The sequence below is a fragment of the Natrix helvetica genome (genome assembly GCF_964273705.1).
Source record: "Natrix helvetica genome assembly, chromosome: 2".
NCBI classification, from domain to species: Eukaryota; Metazoa; Chordata; class Lepidosauria; order Squamata; family Natricidae; genus Natrix; species Natrix helvetica.
In genome coordinates this window covers 56,894,992-56,914,470 of record NC_138552.1, presented here as the reverse complement: position 1 = coordinate 56,914,470, position 19,479 = coordinate 56,894,992, and the positions used below count along the sequence as shown (strand labels likewise).

The 19,479-nt window shown below is 35.6% G+C and overlaps 1 protein-coding gene across 2 annotated transcripts in view; it reads right to left on the bottom strand.

The window, feature by feature from the left end:
• Positions 1 to 440: 440 nt before the first annotated feature.
• The window catches only part of SRFBP1 (serum response factor binding protein 1), a 42,115-nt gene continuing 23,076 nt past the window's right edge, over positions 441 to 19,479 (bottom strand). For both annotated transcript variants that reach the window (XM_081942311.1, XM_081942310.1), the window contains exons 4-8: positions 10,966 to 11,037; positions 6,242 to 6,323; positions 4,925 to 5,651; positions 4,094 to 4,128; positions 441 to 1,348 (exon numbers count right to left, since the gene is read on the bottom strand). In XM_081942311.1, the coding sequence (XP_081798437.1) occupies positions 1,170 to 1,348; positions 4,094 to 4,128; positions 4,925 to 5,651; positions 6,242 to 6,323; positions 10,966 to 11,037 (1,095 nt within the window). In that variant the 3' untranslated portion in view covers positions 441 to 1,169. The remainder of the gene's footprint in view (positions 1,349 to 4,093; positions 4,129 to 4,924; positions 5,652 to 6,241; positions 6,324 to 10,965; positions 11,038 to 19,479) is intronic.

Below are 19,479 nucleotides of genomic sequence, written 5' to 3'. Positions count from 1 at the left end.
AAAGGAGGATTAAAAAATTTTGTTATTAAATATTATGAACGTTTAGCTAGAATAGGATATAAGGATTCAATGTTATTGGAGGATTTTAGAAACAGTAAATGAAATGCTAGTATGTGGTTATGTATTAAATCTTGGTATATTTTATGATGAAGGATGTTTAAACAATTATCAAATGAAAATGTAGGTATGATGATGGTAACATGTATAAATATCTGAGTTAAAATACTTGAGTTAATATGAATTATGTTTGTTGACTGTGAAAGATGTATGAAAGCCTTTTTGTAACCAACTGATACAGTATGTAAAGAAGGATGTGTTTGTTTTGAAAATAAAAAATAAAAATATATAAAAAAGAAAAAGAAAAGTAGAGGTAATATTTTAAAATGCAAATACTTTTATATTCTCAAAATATTGAAAGGCCAAATAAAAGCACTTAGCCATTGTCATGTTCCATTTCAATTTTTATTTGGAATTCTACCACCATCATGGTTTTATATCAACTATATTTGTTTAGACAAATCCTTTTCTGAATATTCCACAAATATTCGTTCAAGCACACTCTAGTTTTAATGTTTATGGTGCTTAATCAGGCTATCACATTTATTCTTTCAGCTTGTTCAGGAAATAGAAAGTAAACAGAAAGGCTACATTTCATGCCATAAATAAAGCAATGTGGTATTTTAAATTATAGATTTATTATAACATAATCTTTCAAAGGCACTAGTATACTTTCATTAGATTCATCAGAGTTATTCTGCAGACTGCATTCATGTTTCTGTTTCATATTCATAATCACAGGAAAGAAGCAGTTGAGTAGGGGCTAAATGGCAAAAGCAAACAAACAAATAACCATAAAATCAATGTTGCAATCAAAATCAACCTTCAATATTCAAAATATTGTCCATGAAGGATTTCTACACGTGTCGACAGACCAGAATCAATCCATTGACCTTTTTATGCAAGATCTCTATAAAGTAATCAAAAAAATATGATTGACAAAATGTACCAATGTCAAAATAAAACGTCGTGCAGTGAAAAATTATTTTTCCTCAATGTAAATTTTTTAGCTTATACCGCTTCACACACTTTCTGCAGGACTGTCAATGTGTAACACTGCAAAAAATAATAAAAAATAAAAAAAATCAGCGATTCTATCTTAAAAAAAAAATCTAATCTTCAAATTTAATTTTCTTTCCTTGGAATGCTGTAATTTGAGATATTTGCTCTCGCATTTTTCTGCTTGCTTCCCATGATGGATGAAGGGGTTGCTGTGGTGGCTTCCTCTCAATAGTACGTTTCACTGCCGAACTTTTAGACATCCGCTTCTGTGGGAGATTTTTTTCAAAAACTGTCCAAAAATTAACAAACAATAAAGTGTAAGAAACTCAATCAGTTATTTAATCAATCAGTTATGCACTCAACCTTAGTTGCGTAACAATTTCAAAATTTAGAAGGGTTTTACCCTTGGAGAAATTCAATGTCGTTTCCAACAGGCTTTATTGAAGGGAGATTCTGAAAGTTCTCCTTTGAATAGAGACTGTCAATGTGGTGGAGAAATAATTGAGACAATGAAATACATTATTTTAGACTGTTCTACCTGTACAGATACCCCTCAACTATTATCATCTCCATTCTTTACTTAATACCCTGGCTGTTCAGATTTCTTTTATCTTAATTTGTTATTGTCAGACAAATCAGATTTTATTTCCTTGATTATGGCTAACTACCATTACACAGTTTGCACAGTAAGCCATATTTTTCTGAGTCTTCTTAGATACTTCAGAACTTTTTTTGTTTTTACCCTAATTGTTATATTCTTGTTTCATTTGCTGTCTATGAACAAATAAAAATGGATTGACTGAAAGTATAACTTTTCACATACTATAGATCAGTGGTTCTTAACCTTTTTGAAAGAATCGCTCCCTTGAGCCATTGAGGAAGTTATCATTGACCCCTCCCCCAACATAACCACTCAATCACAACACAGGGAAATAATTCTTCAAATTATGCAAACACATTTTTTATTTTCTTTAAAATTGTCATCAGGACATATTGAAGCAAATAATTTATTTCAAATCTTTTTCCCATATCTCAACTGCGTGAAAAATTCTGATGCCACCCATCACTTTACAGCTTTACGTTCACTTCATTCAGCTTGTTAAAAACATCAGCGAGATAAGCTACATCCAGACGTCAAAGTTTAAGAGAACTGCTTAGACTTGGATCAATGGATTCAAGAATTTTGACAACTGTGTCAAAAAGTTCATGGAATCGCCGTAAACACTTTCCTTTTGAAAGTCACTTTACTTCGGTGTGCAAAAGGAGACGTTCAAACTCGTCATTTTCTTCACAAAGCTTGTGAAAAAGTTGGTTGTTCAAGGCATTCGACTTAATTTTATTCAGTGTTAATGACGTAACGTATAGACTCATGCAAACAGCCACTCAAATTTTTTGAGACAAGGTGCTATCTATGAACGACGCAATGGACAGTCATAACTCCAGGTACAACTGATTTTAAATGAGCTTGAAATCCACGATATCGTCCAACCATGGATGCAGCTCCATCGGTTGTAAATGCCACGATGTTTGTCAAAGGGATGTTTTTCTCATTAAAAAAACTCTTCAACCTTTTTAAATATTGAAGAACCTTTTGTGTCAGTGGCTAAATTTGAACAAATAACCGTTCTTTCTCGATCTCTTCATTTCTTCATTGATGAAATGGACATAAGCCGTTAATAAGACACAAGGCTTCATTTTCACAAATTGTTGACTCATCAATCTGCATCACGAATTCTGTACGTTTCAAGGTGTCAATAAGCTTTTCTTCCACTTCAGCAGCCATTTCATCAATTCTTTTTGATACGGTGTCATTGCTCAAAGGAATTGATTGCGTGAAAGTGCTTGCGCTGGGCCCCAACATGGTGGCAACAATCTGTTTCACTGCTGGTAAAATCAGCGTTAGTGAGAGGTTTGCCACATTTTGCTATCAACAAAGATACTTCATAGGAACAAATGAGCCCCTTGTCGGCGTTGAGTGATGATTTTCCAAATAACTTCTCAACAGTGCTGCGACCCTCAAACTTGGCCTTTAAGGATTGGAAAAATGATACCGGTTTGTCAGCTTTATCCAAATGAATTCTTACCAAATGGTCTTTCAGTCAGGAAGGCTTCATCATTTCATTTGAAAATGTTTTCTCACAAAGAAGAAAAAACGGAAGCTGTACGTTGGAAGGAGATAGAATGAATCCAAATTTTAGGTATTCCGTCGAATATTGGCGACACTTCCTCTTCTTGGCCATGTTGAGAGGTCTTCAAAATGAAAGGCACTAACTGCAAATTAAATTTTCGACTGCACTGGAACACTATAAAACACACGTGGACGTCGATAAACCTAGTTTCAACAGTTATGTTGACATTACAGCTGACATCACAGGGGACAGTCACTCAGCATGCGATGTTTCGAAAGAAGCGTTCACCCCTCCATCACTGCCCATTCTGGCCAATGGTGCGCCACTGTATGGGTAGAGTGATAAGAGGCTGCTGCGCAACGTGCATGAAGATGAGCAATGCGTATTCACATATGTACGGCGTTCTGTACTGAAGCTAGCTGGAGGAACATTTTAAAACACAGTTCAATCTACTAATAACGAGAGATCTGATGTTTTTGTACGACAGATATACAGCGGTTCACTGTATGAAAAAAGTCTCAGTGTCCCCAAAACTTCTCGCTCCATCGCCCCCATATCGCCCCACTTCCGTTCCTTTGCCCCCGCGTTGCCCCTTTTCGTTCCATCGCTCCCCTGAAAAATAAAATCACCCCCTGGGGGGGCGATATCACCCAGGTTAAGAACCACTACTATAGATAATGCTATATTATAAACTGATGGTAAACCACATAAATTCATATTAAGCAGAAACAACCTTAATATTGTTAAACACATCCCAGGTTTTAGACTGTTAAACATAGCAATACTAAAAAAATCAAAGCCCATGATGAATAAAAACATTAACTACATAGTTAAGGCAAAGCTAGATTTCATTGTCCGCGAATCCAAACAAATGTCAAAAATATTACTTTAGTATTCTCACTTACTTGTCCTGTCTCTGATAAAATGGCCTCTAATATTCCTAAAATTAAAAAAAATACAAAAGTTAGTGAAAAAAGACAATTTCAAGCAAAGAATACACTATTAGTAAATAAAAAATGAATCTAATGTACATACATAAATGCATAAATTATTTACATAAGTGTGTTTACATGGCCAAGCTAAATCAAATATGACTTAATTTCTATAATGTTTCCTACAATTAATCTAGATTCTTCTTAATCTGTTAATGGGTGCTAATAAGATCCAGTTTCTCTGAATAACCTTCAATATGAAAACTGACTCAATAACTAGGAAGGGCTCATGTAAGGCAGACAGTAGGGGAAACACATAGCCTGGCTTAGAGTAGATACAGTTTTACTTTGTTATGGGGGAAAAACATAGAACACCAAAACACAACTCCAGGCAGAGCTATTTTACATTGAAATATGCAGCACATAAATTACAGGCATGCATTTAATGACATGTTTCTTTGATAGTAGCTCCTTAATGCTATGTTTATTGGGCCTAACTAGAATCTGTCTTCCCCACTATAACCCTTCTGTTTCCTCTCCAGAGACTCAGTACACAAATTCAGCCCCAACGAAAATAAAGGAATTCTACTTTTGTCCCAAGGGCACAATTCGTTTTTGCTACATGCTACATTGAAGAGATGGGGGAAACCTCTAGGTTCTGTGTTTGATTCTTAAGATTGAGGAGGATACTATTCTCTTCCATTTCATTATCAGAAAAATCTAAGTTGTTTTTAAACTATTGTTTGAACATTTTTGAACACAGTTTCAAGAAATCATTGATCAGATTTTCAGTGCAAAACCTACCTTCTCGCAATTCTAGGTTCTTGGTTGTTGGACAATGAATGATAAAACACAGATTCTAGCTTCCTTGCTTTTGAACTCTGGTTGCTGTCTTTTGAATTTTGGTCTAATACCCTGTCACATTGTGGATCCTTTGGTTTTTTTAGTGGCACAGCTTTAATTTTTTGTTCTGTAGGTTGTGAAGCATTAGCTGGTCTCCTTTTTTTCATTCTCTTTACTTTGCCAATGAAGAAATCATCATTGTTGTTACTTTCATCAGTGCCGGAAGACTGATTATAGAACCTCTCTTCTGTACTGTCATCAAAACGTTCCTCCTTTCTAATGTCCTCACTTTTATCCACATCTTCATCAGAGTCACCTACTGTCTTGTTCACAATGTCATTCAAATGTACTTTTTCTTGTGAATATTTGGAGTCTCCAATTTGATCCTGATGAATTAATTTGTCATTTTCTGTGTCAGGCACAGCAGAAGTGTATGAGGGACACTTTTTCATATTATCTGCTATTTTTCGTATTCCACTCTCAAAAATACGTTTTCCCCCCTTATCAATTTGTGCTTTTTCAATCGCCTTTGTTTTATCTTGAGATTCAGCTTGTTTAAGTGTTTCGCTACTAACAGAATGCTGGGTCTCCCCAGGATGCTTATTAAGCTGCTCTTCCAGTTGTTGTTCCGTTGAAGAAACAGCTCTAGCTGGCTTCTGTCTTGCATTTTTAAAGTCTTCCACCGCAGCTAGGAAAAAGAAACCCAGGTTTAATTTTTTTAAAAGCAACAACTTGTATATGAGCACAGCAATGGTAAAGAAGTTATTAAAACAACCCTGTTATCTACAAGCTTAAGTAGTTTACAGCTCTCCAAAATCTTTATTTAATGAACTATATGTCTTTTGTACTAATTGTGTTACTTTCACAGTATTATTAGGGATTTCAGAATCCTTGATTCTTTTCATTAGTTTTTAGTTTCACAGGGAAGAATAAGAATATTAATTAAAAGTTTTGTAGTTCATTAATTTTCTACTAGAAGATATACATGCAACATTATGCATGACTTAAAGCAGCTTTATTTTTACACAAAACACTGCAACTATTTGGATTATGTGAAGTTGGGGCATCAGCTAATTTTCTTGGTGATTCTGGAGTTCCGCCTTTCCTACAGGTGAACAGAATGAAAAAAATATTTAAACTGCATGGCAACTATAAATGTTCTTTGGAGGTTGACGACATATAGACATAATGCTATATGGTTTAAGATATATTCAAGTAAGAGACTGCAAATTTAGAAAACAATCTTGTACAAAATAAGTTGGAGTGAATTCTGCTTACCTTTAATATTAGCTATTTTGGTCTTCAATAATGGATGAGATGCCAATCTAGCAATTGCTCTGTCTCTTGCTGTTGAACTGGACTATATTGGGAAAATGAAAAATTATGTTGAATGAGAATTTAGTAACAAAACAGAAAAATATACAGAGGTAGTTCATTCTGCAAGAATATTCCTTGAAACAAGGGTGTATTGCAAAGCTCAACATTAGGATGAGCGGATTTTCTGAAGTATCATCTGAGTCTCTTTCCCTCCACTGAAGCCACCTTGCAAAAGGGCTTTGCAACCAGCACCAGCAGGATTCTAACCATCCACATGAAGCACCAGCTCCTCTCCCCACTGACATGGTACCTATTTATCTGCTCACATGTAACATGCTTTCTAACTGCTAGGTAGGCAGAAACTGAGAAGAGTGACAGGAGCTCACACTGCCGTGCAGTGCTAGGACTCAAACCACTGGAGGAAACACCATCTCCAGCATCATTAAGCCACTAAGCCACCATCTTTATTCTGGCATTGTCAGCTGTCAACTAAGTGTTTTGGTTCTATGTCCCTCCCTGAAACTCAACTGAAAAGAATCCTGACATCTATTCAAGAACATTACCACAACAGACAAAAGCTCCTTGAAATAATTTCTTTGTATTTGTATTAGCTATTCTTACTGGGGTCACAAAGATATTGTGCTGCATGGATTTTGTCCATGTCTGGGGTTAAAGAAATATTTTCTAACACACTGCATGCATCAAAGAATAATAATTGCTCACTATCCAAGCATTGTCTAATAAGCTCTTGGGTTTCAGATTATTCTTATAGGCTACAGTAACAGAATCTTGAAAGGCTAATTATGTTTTCCCTTCCCTTTCCCTCCTGTACCCCAGGAAATTAAGGTGCAATCAATTTAATTTTCTTTCTAGTGCTTTCATTTTCTTGGCTTAAAACGTATTCTTGTAACTATCACTGCAGTGTTTCTTCAAGGCCATCAGCGGCTGTCCATAGTGCCTGAGCAGGATATATAAAATGGGGAAATTTCTCCTACTTGGGCAAGTTGACATGGACATCTTACAGGTTATGGCAAGAGAAATATTCATGCAGCTTCATCAAAAGGTTTATATGCAGATAGATGATCATCAACAGAATTGACACACTCAGGGAATCTGAGCTTATGATTATAGTGAAACTATAGTCTATAAATAAAACATTCAAGTTAAGTATTCTTCCATTTAAATAGAAATCCAAGACAGGAATATTTATAACTAACTTTTTCTTGAACTAGTTTTGCTAAAAGATATATTCTTTGGCCTGAGAGGAGATACTAATTAGGCAAAAAAAATTCTACTGCTCTGAAAATATTTTTAAGAGCACAATTCAAATATACACATTTTCTGAGGTTCAGAAGATGTATTCATGTACCTTACTGGAACAGAATTAGTCATAGCAGGCAAATTTTACACTTCCATGTAACATTCTCTCATCACCAATGTTCCCAAAGTAATCACAGCTATTTCTGTTTAAAGTTCACATCTGTTTGCCATGGAAATTTATCAGGAAACTGTGGTTTTATACATCCACAGTCGTTTCCACTTCAGCCAAGATCAAAGAGTTCTTTTAAATCTGTAAAACTTATATCTAAAATACTAATCTTGTTGTATTTGTGGAAAAAGAATATTTAGATATTATTACTTTGACATCCAAGGAACTGAGTAGCATTGGGAGCTGGCTGGGAGTCGAAGTCCACACATCTTAAAGTTGACAAGTTTGAAAAACACTAAGTAATGGTATTGCTCTAAAAGTGTGTAGAATTAAAGTACAAGCAACAAAACAAAACAAAACAAAATCCCCCCAGTGAAAGCTCTATCTTCATACTGCAAGTATTTTAGATGCAAACATACAAGTAAAAACCAAAACCCACACCTGTGATAGAATTCCATGTTCATACAATATAAAGTGTATGTACAATATCAAAGATTACATTAACTCAGTAAGAGCTGCTAAGCCACAAAGACTTGACTATTTATTCATTCATTCATTCATTCATTTAATGGCTTCAGGACTATATATACATTTCTCTTAAAGAAAAGAATGTAAAGAGTTTATTTCAGTAATCATGTGTTTGGTTATTAATGCATTAAAAATGCCAACATTTTTCAAAGCATTTGAAAAATAACAAGTTAAGAATCTTAATCCATAAAAACAATACTGGTTTGTGAGACTGCATTCCTACATTTCTGAAATCACTTGACAAACAGTTAGCTTTAATGCTCATTGAAAAAGTGCATTGAGATTGAATGTACTGTGATACATTGCTCTGTTTTTAAACAAATGTCCTGATATAATTGAATCTCATAATTTAATATAAATGCCTATCTTACTTACATACAGGTATTAAAGCAAGATCTTTAATATGACTGAGTCATAAATAACTGCAACAATCAATCAATCTCTAAGAACAAGATTAGGAACATTTTTAATTTTACATCAACCCAACTGTAATCTTGATGGTGGAAAGGTGACCAAAGACAGTCTTGATAGATGTTCAATATAAAAAAATGTACCTTCATGTTAATATGCACAACTAATTTTCTCTTTTTATACTAAATGCATTCCCAAACCACTCTCAAGAGTTAAAAATAATTTATACTTTCCTTTTAATTGTTTGGATAATTAAAGTGAAATATTTATATATGAAGAGAAACCAGAGTATAAATGTATTGACCAAATATGGAGTTATTGATCTGATCATGACCTTACAAATATGTTCAAAAACAATCATGCAACTTCTACAATTTTATATTAATAACAAAACTTGTTTGCTATTATGAAGTTATTTGTTATTATAAATGAAAACTATTCAATATATCCAAGCTCCCATATTGTCCAATGAAATATATACTGTTGCTCTGCTGAAACTAGGGATTATGCCATTGGCTGATACATAGTGCTACAGTTACCCTTACCTTTCTTTTAGACTCACTCATTACATGTAACTGGCTTTGTTTTTGTTTGAATAAAGGAAAAAAGGAGGAAAAAAAGAAAGATGGAATAAACAGAAATTTGGAAATTTCAGGATCTCTGATCAAAGACTGAGCTGTGCGTTGATAACCCAAACATAATGAAACAACATAATTGTTGTTCCACTCTTGAGAATATGTGGATTTTTCAAAAACGTTATTTCAACACTTATAGTCCTCGCTTACTAATTGCCTCATTTGCCAACCATTCAAAATTGATAGTGAAAACAAAAACCTTGTGACCAATCCTCACATTTGTGACCACATCTTGTCATAAGCATCTTGAGGTGATGTGATACACATTTGAATTTTGAATTTTATTGAATTTATAGACCGCCCCCTCTCCCCGAAGGGACTCGGGGCGGTGTACAGACAGCAGTTAAAAAACCATATACAAAATAGAAAATCTTAAATACCCCTAAAAACAAATTAAATGTAAAGCTGTACAATAATAATAAAAATTAAAAAGCAACCTAAGGAGCCTACCCCCAAAAATTTAAAATACAGGCCAGAAAGATTAAAGATTAAAGCTACGGTTAGGCCAGGCAGCTAAGTGGAACAGGTGGGTCTTAAGTTTCTTGCGGAAGGAGCGGAGATCGGTGGTTGTTCTGATGTTGGGGGAGTGTCATTCCAGAGGGTCGGGCCCATCACAGAGAAGGCCCTACTCCTGGGCGCCGCCTGCTGGCATTGCCTAGTGGACGGCACCCGGAGGAGTCCCTCTCTGTGAGAGCGAATCGGCCGCAGAGATGTGTGGGGTAGGATGCGATCCCGCAGATACTTCCCAACTAGCTTGCAACAAAGTTAATGAAGAACACAGAAGTATAATCACAAGTTGCGGTCTCATGTTTTGTTTAGCGTGTAAATGGAAAGTGACATAAGCCTGTTGCAACCATGTGATTTTCTGCTTAGTGATCACGGGACTTAGCAACACAGTTACCAATCCCAACTGTGGTTGCTGTACATGCATTCATATGTTTTCTGAGCTTTTAATTTAAGTTCAAGACAATTAATTGTTTTTTCCCATTTATCAGAATGCAACATCTAAAATAAAAGTAAGGTTGAGGAAAAGTTTTTTAAAACATTGATATTGATTTTTGAAGCAAAATGCATAATTATTCCCAATTCTATAGCTCCTAGTTTTCCGCATGTTCATCAAATGCTGGAAGCATTGACAACCACTTTGTCAACTGTTATATAAAGAGCTACTCTTTGAAACACTCTTTTTTATATTTTGCAGAGTGCTAAAAAAAAGTAAGACATTTTTAATTATGATTAGAAACCCCGACACAGATTCTATCATACCAAAACTTGCATTTGGAACTAGAAAGCCAGATCATTCAAGAACAACAGTGCTAAGAATAATGTGTACTGACATCTGCACATACAATATAACATGTTGCCAAGGGTTGGTCAATACCAACAAAATGCAATTTAGATGATCAAAACCTTGCTTTTTAAAAAAGAAGTGCATTGCATGATCTCTCTTATACACACACAAGGCACCAAGGTTTTGATCATCAGACAATTCCTACCATTTTGACACTGCTATATGCTCCTGCAGATGTTCCATATGATGCATTGACATGCCACTGGGAAGCTTCATCTATGACTTATGTTAAGAGGGATGTAAACGTTTCTGCTTGTGTTAATATATTGTTGGTAGAAAGACACTTTCCAAACAAAAATACAACTTTTAAAAAAAGTTGAAAGCACCATACCTTTTTACAGATAGCAGCAAAATCAATTTCTCTCTCAAGTGCTGATTTGGTAACCTGGTCAACTTTTACTTCCTAGAAAATACAACAGAAGTGGTTATTTCCTCCATGCATTTCTGTGAGTAGTTTCAGTGCAAGAAACAAGCAACACAAATATCACCTTTTTTTCTGTTTTTTGTTCAGGGGGAGCAGTCAATAGAGTAATTAGTTAAACATAAGTACAGACACAAAAAATGAAGTTAAAATTATTAAAGCAAAAGAAAAACCACAAAAAAACCCCCAAATATAATTATTTGTTACAATTATTTGCTACTTTTCAAACTAACAACTCGCAGAAATTCAAGCAGTACAATTTATTCCAAATAAAATACATACTACATTTGAAAAAAATCAGGTCCTTTCTTGTAGAATGATAATGGAGAAGTAAATAGAATTGGCTCAGATGAAACAGGATTCAAGAATAGACCCTGCCTAGTTTAGTGCAACTAGTGAAAGAAAACATAATTGTGCTTGTTTACAAAGTAAAGCTTACATTTAGACCAGGTGCTGATATGGAATCTTCAACAATGCTCTATCAATGGCTCCAACTCTTAAAAATATTAAAATGATATGAACAGATTTGCGATTAAAGTTGATTTATCATTTTTTAAAATATGAATTTATTGGATCCCTAAATAATGAATTTAAAAGGAAGGACATCGATGTTTCCTGTTAGAGGTGTAAAAATGTGATATTCACCAATACAATATGGTTCTTTGATCATTTGTTAATTTTTTGGAATGGTATTTTAATGCATGTAAGCAGACATATGGGTGGGGCATGGTAACCTAGCAGTTGGCTTATCAACCAGAGGGTTGGCAATTCAAGACCCAAGCACCATGTGATGGGGTGAGCTCCTGTCCTTGTTCCAGCTTCTGCCAAGCTAGCAGTTTGAAAGTGTGGAAAAGCAACTAGTTAAAGAGGTACCACTTCAGTGGGAAGATAACAGCATTCCCTGTGCCTCGGCATACAGTTATGTTGCCATAAAAGCAACTTCAGGCAATGCTAGCTCCCTTAGCATCAACCCTTAGAGGCGGACACAACTAGACAGGAGAAACCTTTATCTGTTTTCTTTTTTTAAAACTTTATGCAATCACCTTTAAATGTTAAAGATGTCAACGTAGCATTAAATTATATACCAAATATTTTGGAACTTGTTTATCAAGAATTATGATTCTATCATGCACGAGGAGTGGTTAAAAGAATAATGTTGAAAAATTGGAAAAGTGGCATTATTCCAGACACTGAAGAATAGCTTTTTGAAATAATTTCTTATCTGGCCTGGAAAAGGCAGCATTCTCAACTAATCAAAGGTAAATAATAATAAAGGATGAGGCAATATATTCTACTTTGACAAACCTGTTATGATAGATTGCAATAATATTTCTCAATATGTTCAATATTAAATATATCTTCCAAGTCGTTCACATACTACTAGGTAGGTTAAAATGTCACTTCTTTATAAGGTAATGAATTGCTAAACAGGGAAAAACAGCTATATTAACACAATTTTCAGTTTTTAAAACTCTGCTATACTTTTAATTTTAATGCATTGCAACAAAAAAAACTAAACTTTTTAAAAAAACAGGTACTTACTGCAGTAAGATATTAAAATCCAATAGCAATAAGAATATAATTGCAGCTGGTGAATCACAGCAGTTTTTCAAATCTTTTCCAAAAGCAGCACAGACTAGATTCTGAATGGTTTTTTACTGAATCCATGTGCTGCTTGAATACCTGCCATTTTGCCCAGCATGCCATTCTGCAGCCAGTAATACCAGAGACACGATCCATCTCCAGTGCTATATCAGCAGGCTAGAAAATTTAAAAATAAACCAATAACCACTTGGAGGCAATGTCCAACATTCACTGAATCTCAGAATTCTCTGGCAACTCCATAAAATTACAGCATACAGCTGTAAAATGTTTCCAACCTTGAAAAGTTTTTAAATCACGTCCTGATCTTGAAGCATCTGAAATGGTTGTTTCAAAATGAAACTATTTTGAGATAAGTTTGTATGCAATGCATATACTAAATGCAGTTTTCATTATCCATCTAAGAAATCTGAAAACAGGAATCATGTTCATCTGATCACATTTTACAACTTTTATTCAGACCTCTTTACCAGCACAAATTGAAAAAGGAGATGGTTTCATGAATATTCTTGTGTCCCTCTACATCTCCTAATTAATAATCTCTTAATAGGTGTTGGTAGAGCTTTGAAACTTTTTTCAGTTCAATGACTACAGTTAGCCCGTGAGTGACATGATGGAGTATACTCCAAAAGTAGTATACCAGTGCAGATTTTAACAATAATTTAATGTATCTTTAAAGTTAATTTAAAATTGCACTGATTAAACAAAATTCATAATCACTTAAAAAAATTGAAGTTTGATTTTGAAAGAGTTCTAAGGACTGCAAACCTGTTTTTTCAAGAGCCTCTGGATGCAACTCCTCCCTGCTTTGAAGATTATGAGACGTACTGTAAGTTATTGTCGCACCAATAGGGTCAGAAACCCTATATAGGTTTTCTCATTCTTAACGTGATGTCCAGGTATAGTGTTACTGTAATAACAATGTTATTTTATTTTATTTATAAAATTTATTGGCTGCCCATCTTACCATAGGGAAATTTGGGTGGCTTAGAGTTACATCTTAGTTTTTTTAAAAAAATGCTAAAATGAAACCTTAAAACCAAAGACAGATGGGGAGGTGGGGGCAGAGTGAAGTGGGAAGTGGGATCTGTTATTACTCAATCAACCATCTCCATTGTGCTGATCTTCCACTAGGGCCCCAGCTGACTGGCATAGCCACTTCTTTAGGCCCTTACAAAAAGATAGGAGGGTTGAGACCAACCTCAAATTGGGGGGCAAGATGTTTCAGAGGGTAGAAGCAACAGCAGAAAAGGCCATCCTTCTCAACCCTGCCATATGGAATACTGATGGGACCCACAGTGTGCCTCCTCTGCTAGCATCAAGTGGCCTGGACCTATGCCATTAAGGGCTTTAAAGATGGTCACCAACACAGTGAATTGTACCCAGAAGCAGACTGGTAATCAGTGTAGCTCGAGGAACAGTGGTGTCACAGGGGCCATTCTTAGGGCCCCGAAAACTACCCATACTGCCACATTCTGCACCAACTATAGCTTCTGAATATTCTTCAAGAGTAACCCCATGTAGAGCGCATTGCAATAGTCCAGTTATGAGATGACTAGGGACTGAAAGACTAAGCGCAGAGAATCCTGGTCCAGGAAAGGCTGCAACTGACCCACAACATAAAGTTATGCAACTCCTACCCGCAACTGCCACCTATCCTTGAACAGAAATTATGAGTCCAGGAGAACCCTCAAGTTGCAGAACAGATTTTTCTGGGGCAGTGTCACCCCATCAAGAGTCAAAGGTGACAAAGCCCCGGATGCCCGTGTACCCAAAACCATTTCATCTTACCAGGGTTCAGTCGAAGCCTGTTATCTCCCATCCAGGCCCCCAAACCTCCAGACACCAAAAAAAAGGTGGCAACAGTATCACTTGGATCCACAAGAAGGGAAATAGAGAGTTGGGTGTCATCAGCCTACAATACGTATCTCAATCCATAGTGACGGATGATGTCATCCAGTGGTTTCATATAGATGTTGAAAAGGAATGGAGAATGTATCAAGCCCTGCAGTACACCACAGAATAGCAGTCAAGGGCTAGACCTCCCTATCAATACCCATTGGGAACTTTCACAGAGAAAGAGCTGAACCAGCGAATAATAGTACACAACCACCACCATCTAAAAACAGAACCTTAAGGTGCAATGGCTCAGCAGGTTGGGAGCACAATGGTTCAGTAGTTAAAGATGCTGAACTTGTCAGCTGCAAAGCTGACAGCCCATGTTCAAGACCCAAGTGCTGTGCAATGGGGTGAATTCCATTACTCGCCCCAGTTCCTGATCACCTAGCAGTTTGAAAGCATGCAAATGTAACCAAATAGGTACCACTTTGGTGGGAAGGTAATAGCATTCCATGCACCTCAACATATATTCATGTTGGCCACAGACCATGCAAATGTCTTCGCACAACAATGGCTCCTTCAGCTAAGAAACAGAAATGAGCACCAACTCCTACAAGCAGACATGACTGGAGAAATCTTTACTTTTCTTTAAAACGGAAGAGAGTCTCTGCTCATATCTGGCACTACAACAAATGAAAAATAAACTATATATTGAACTTTCAATTTAGTCTTAGGAGTAAACTCCACCAAACAGTGGAAACTACACCTAGGATCATAGTTCATTAATACTGCAAACGTGCATTAAGGATTTTATATTGTATACTTACTTAGCATTTAATAAGTCACCAGGAGAAAATGATGTAATGACTTCAGACTAAACTATAAACTGGAAATTATGACCTAAACTTTTTAGTCGAAATCACTAAAGGAACTATTTCAAATAGAAGAATCATAATTTAATGTCTTCCCTTTAAGATGCAACCATCAATGCACAAGATAGTAATTTTGTGGTAATGTTAAAAACAGTAGTTCTTCAAAATGCTCTTTGCTAGCTACTGCAGGGAAGTAATTTGGCTATCAACTTTAGAAAACTAAATTATGCAAAAGGAAAAAGCTAGATCATAACATTATCCAGTAGGGCAACCAGAGAAGCCAAAATTATAATGTTTAAATGTTCTATTTCCTAAAATACTCCAATTTTGAAAGTCAGCATTTACTTGGAATGGTATCTTCTCTTTTTCATTTGAAGTGCTGTCTTTATCATCTCTTTCAAAATCGCAGTTAGGATTCATTTATACCCAATTCTGGGTTAGCTTTCCCCCAATTGCTATTTTCCCATTTTGGCATTTTTCACAGCACCTCATTTCTTTTTCAATTTTTTTGGCGGGGGGAGTATAAGGATCATTTTCATCCTAAATGTTTCCTCCCAAATAATTTTTCTTTCAATCCCTCAAAGGTGTCATCTCTTCACTTGCTTTATCTCAAACTAATTCATTAGACACAAAATAATTTATGACAGAGGTCAATTATATGTATATATACCCAATGAAGTGAGTAGAGTAGTGTGTGTATCTGTGTTGTGTGTATATATACAAAAAAATATCCCTCAACAACCTTGGTTGATCTACTTATTGGTGGATTTAAACACTGATTCAATAAAGTGAAAATTATAGGGACCATATAATAGAACACAATGTAAAGAAAATCAAAATGCAATATTATTTACATATAATATATATATATATAAAAACACATAAGTGCTGGAAGAAAAAAAAGAAAAAAAAAGTCATACAGCAGGTCAGATGCTCCATACACAATACTTGAAGAAGAAGAAAATCCTCAGATCTCTAAAGGCAGGCATGAGTTAGAGCAGTGTTCTCAACCTTTCCAATGCTGCGACCCTTTAATACAGTTCCTCATGTTGGGGTGACCCTCCAACCATAAAATTGGTGTCTCGGTTCCTAAGACCATTGAAAATATGTGTTTTCCGATGGTCTTAGGCGACCCCTGTGAAAGGGTCGTTCGACCCCCAAAGGGGTCCCGACCCACAGGTTGACAACCACTGCGTTAAGAGTATCTTCCTCCAGAAGAAAGGAAGATTTGATAAACTGTATTTACTACCTTTAATTTCAACACCTGACAGCCTAGATATGGTTGACTTCTGGAAACGTAAAGCTAACCAATGTTCAGGAGATAAAATCTTATAAAACAAGTAAGGAGAGAAAAAGTAGCTGCTACAGCTAAATACATTCAGGGATAAAAGAAAAAAAAAATCTGAAACCTGCGTGAGGTAAAGCTAAAATTAGTACGTAGATAACTTTAAAATAAATATCAAGCCTTGATAAGACATACATATTGGGGCCAGATCCATGTTATAATGCAGAAGTGTCTTAAAAATGAATATAAAACTGAAACCTGAAGTTTTTCTTTTGGTATTATTGGGTGAGGGACTGGAAAAAAGATTTGGAGCTTTGTTATTGTATATGTTAAGCACAGAAATGGAAAGATACGTCAATCCCCACTACAGAAGAATGGATGGAAAAAGTGATGGAAGTAGCAGAGATGGCAAAATTGACTATTTTAATTAGTAAAAGAATATATCCAGCTTTGTTTCTACCTGGAAACTTTGTCTGGAGTTTGTGATTGAGATAGAAAAAGATGATATCTTGACTTTGGGTTTTGCTGATTAGTTTACTGTTATAGAAAAAGCTAGTAATTATTAAGTTGGTAAAGTTGAAACTGTAATTTTATTTTGTACTTTACTGAGCTGAAAAAAAATTAGGACAAAAAAAATGGAACAATGCATTTTTGTCTTCCTTCACTTTTATTTTCTCTGTGTCTCTAACATTTTCTGATTACATTCATTTTCATTTGTATTTTCTACATGCTAATTTCTAGGAAAAAAGAAAATAACCAGGTTTTTTGGTTAAAAGTGTTGCTGACAAATATATAGAGGAATACAGATCTCCAGGGGAATATATACAGTGCTTCCCAATTATATTTGCACTCTGGTTCCACAGTCTTCCTGGCTCATTCTTGGAATTCCCTAAAGTGTGGAGGCTTCTGGCATTATCATTTTCCTTATAGAGGTAATCTCGAGTTACAAAAGTTATAGAGCCTCTCAATTACATTCATAATCCAAAGATTTGTAGGCATGAATCACGTAACTTGAACGTGATCACTCCTTGCTGATGTACAAAGTATCTCAGGGTGGGGGAGGTCATGGGGGGGGGGGTAGTGCTTCCGATCACAAATATTTTTATCAGTGCAAGTCTGTATTTGCAAATCACAGATCATGCACCCTTAAATATAAACCATTGTTTCCAAAATTAGAAATTAATTTGCTCAGAGTTATTCACCCTCCCAAATTGCTAGAATATTCATTATTTGGGGTGGGCTGGTAGTGGAACTGAACTGTTTGCAGGGCTTTTGCTTAGCTTGACAATTCCAATCTAAATACTGTAAATAACCAGAAGAAAGTAAAGTCAGATGCTGATTGGTTGTTATTGTTGATGTGTGTATGTGTGCATGTATATCTATATCTATATATTAAAAGATCTTTATAGATTTCATCATGTAGTTACTAGAGGTCGAACTTGATTAATTGATTTTATTTTTTAAAAAAAATGAATCTGCAATCTGTAGTATTTACTTAATCGTTTCAAATTCTAACTGAAGACAGTGATTATAAATGTCACTTTTTAACTTTAAGTATCATTAATATTAATAGTGTAAAATTCCTTAACCTCAGTTAAAATAATGACAGTATTCATTTCCAGGGGCCATGTTCGAAGAAAAAAGGATTAGTTTTCATTTTCTTAATAGTGCTTAAGAGACAAACAAATACGTTTTGTTTTTTTAGGAGTATCATACTCTAGTGTTAAATGTTATATTTTATCTCATGAATATTCTGTGAAATAGTTTAAATGATTATCTATAAGTCTGAGAACATTTAACAGCAAATTCTATTAAAACTATTTTCTAACAAGGTTCATAATGTTCTTTGTTCCTGGTATTTTAATATAAATGTGTCATACAGTTCTGATGAAATAAAGTCTGAAGAAACTATAAACATTTTTCTGTTCCAATAGCTTAAAAAACTCCTGCAAACAATTAACCCAATTTTTCTCATCCACTTAGCTCATATTATACCATATTGTTTCTTCACAAAAGGGCATTTCAAGGTTTTAAATAAGTAATGCTGAATATTTTATTTAAAAGTCTTACTAATAGTAGTTATTCTTCTTTAATAAACACATAAAGGGGAAGGGAGCTCTCATACCAACTTACTTTGTTGCTATGCATTTTAAAGAGTAAATGTGATATAGTTAAATATAAACTATATCTTTCGGATGGCAAACTGAGGGCAACATAAATATTCAAGAGTCTAGGCATTTATTGCTGCACTTTAAATAGTGCACTTTAAGTAGTGACTATTCAATAGCTCTTCATATTACATGCTACTTGCAACTAACATCATCTTCTCTCTATATCCTCCTTTTAGTATTTGTACTTCAAATTTCACTTGTGTCCAATGGTCTAAGACAGCGATGGTGAATCTTTTTTGGCTCGCATGCCATAAGGGGGGGAGCGCAGGGGGATAGTGCGCGGGCGTGCCGCATCCATAATGCAACACACGACCCCCCCCCAGTGTACATGGGCACATGAGAGGCATTCGCCCCCATTTTTTCATGCTTTTTTCACCCTCCCCAGTGCAAAAATACGGCCATATGGGCAAACCGGAAGTTTGGGAATGGACTTCCGGTTTGCTCGCAGGGTGGTTTTTAGTCCTCCAGGGGCTTCAGGGAAGCCTCCTGAAGGTCCCTGAAGCCTCCGGAGGGCTTAAACCGACCCTCCGGGCAAACTGGAAGTTGCTCGTAGGGTGGTTTTTAGTCTTCCGGAGGCTTCAGGGAAGCCTCTTGAAGGTCCCTGAAGCCTCCAGAGGGCTTAAATCAACCTGGTTTTTTGCACTCCGGAGGCTTC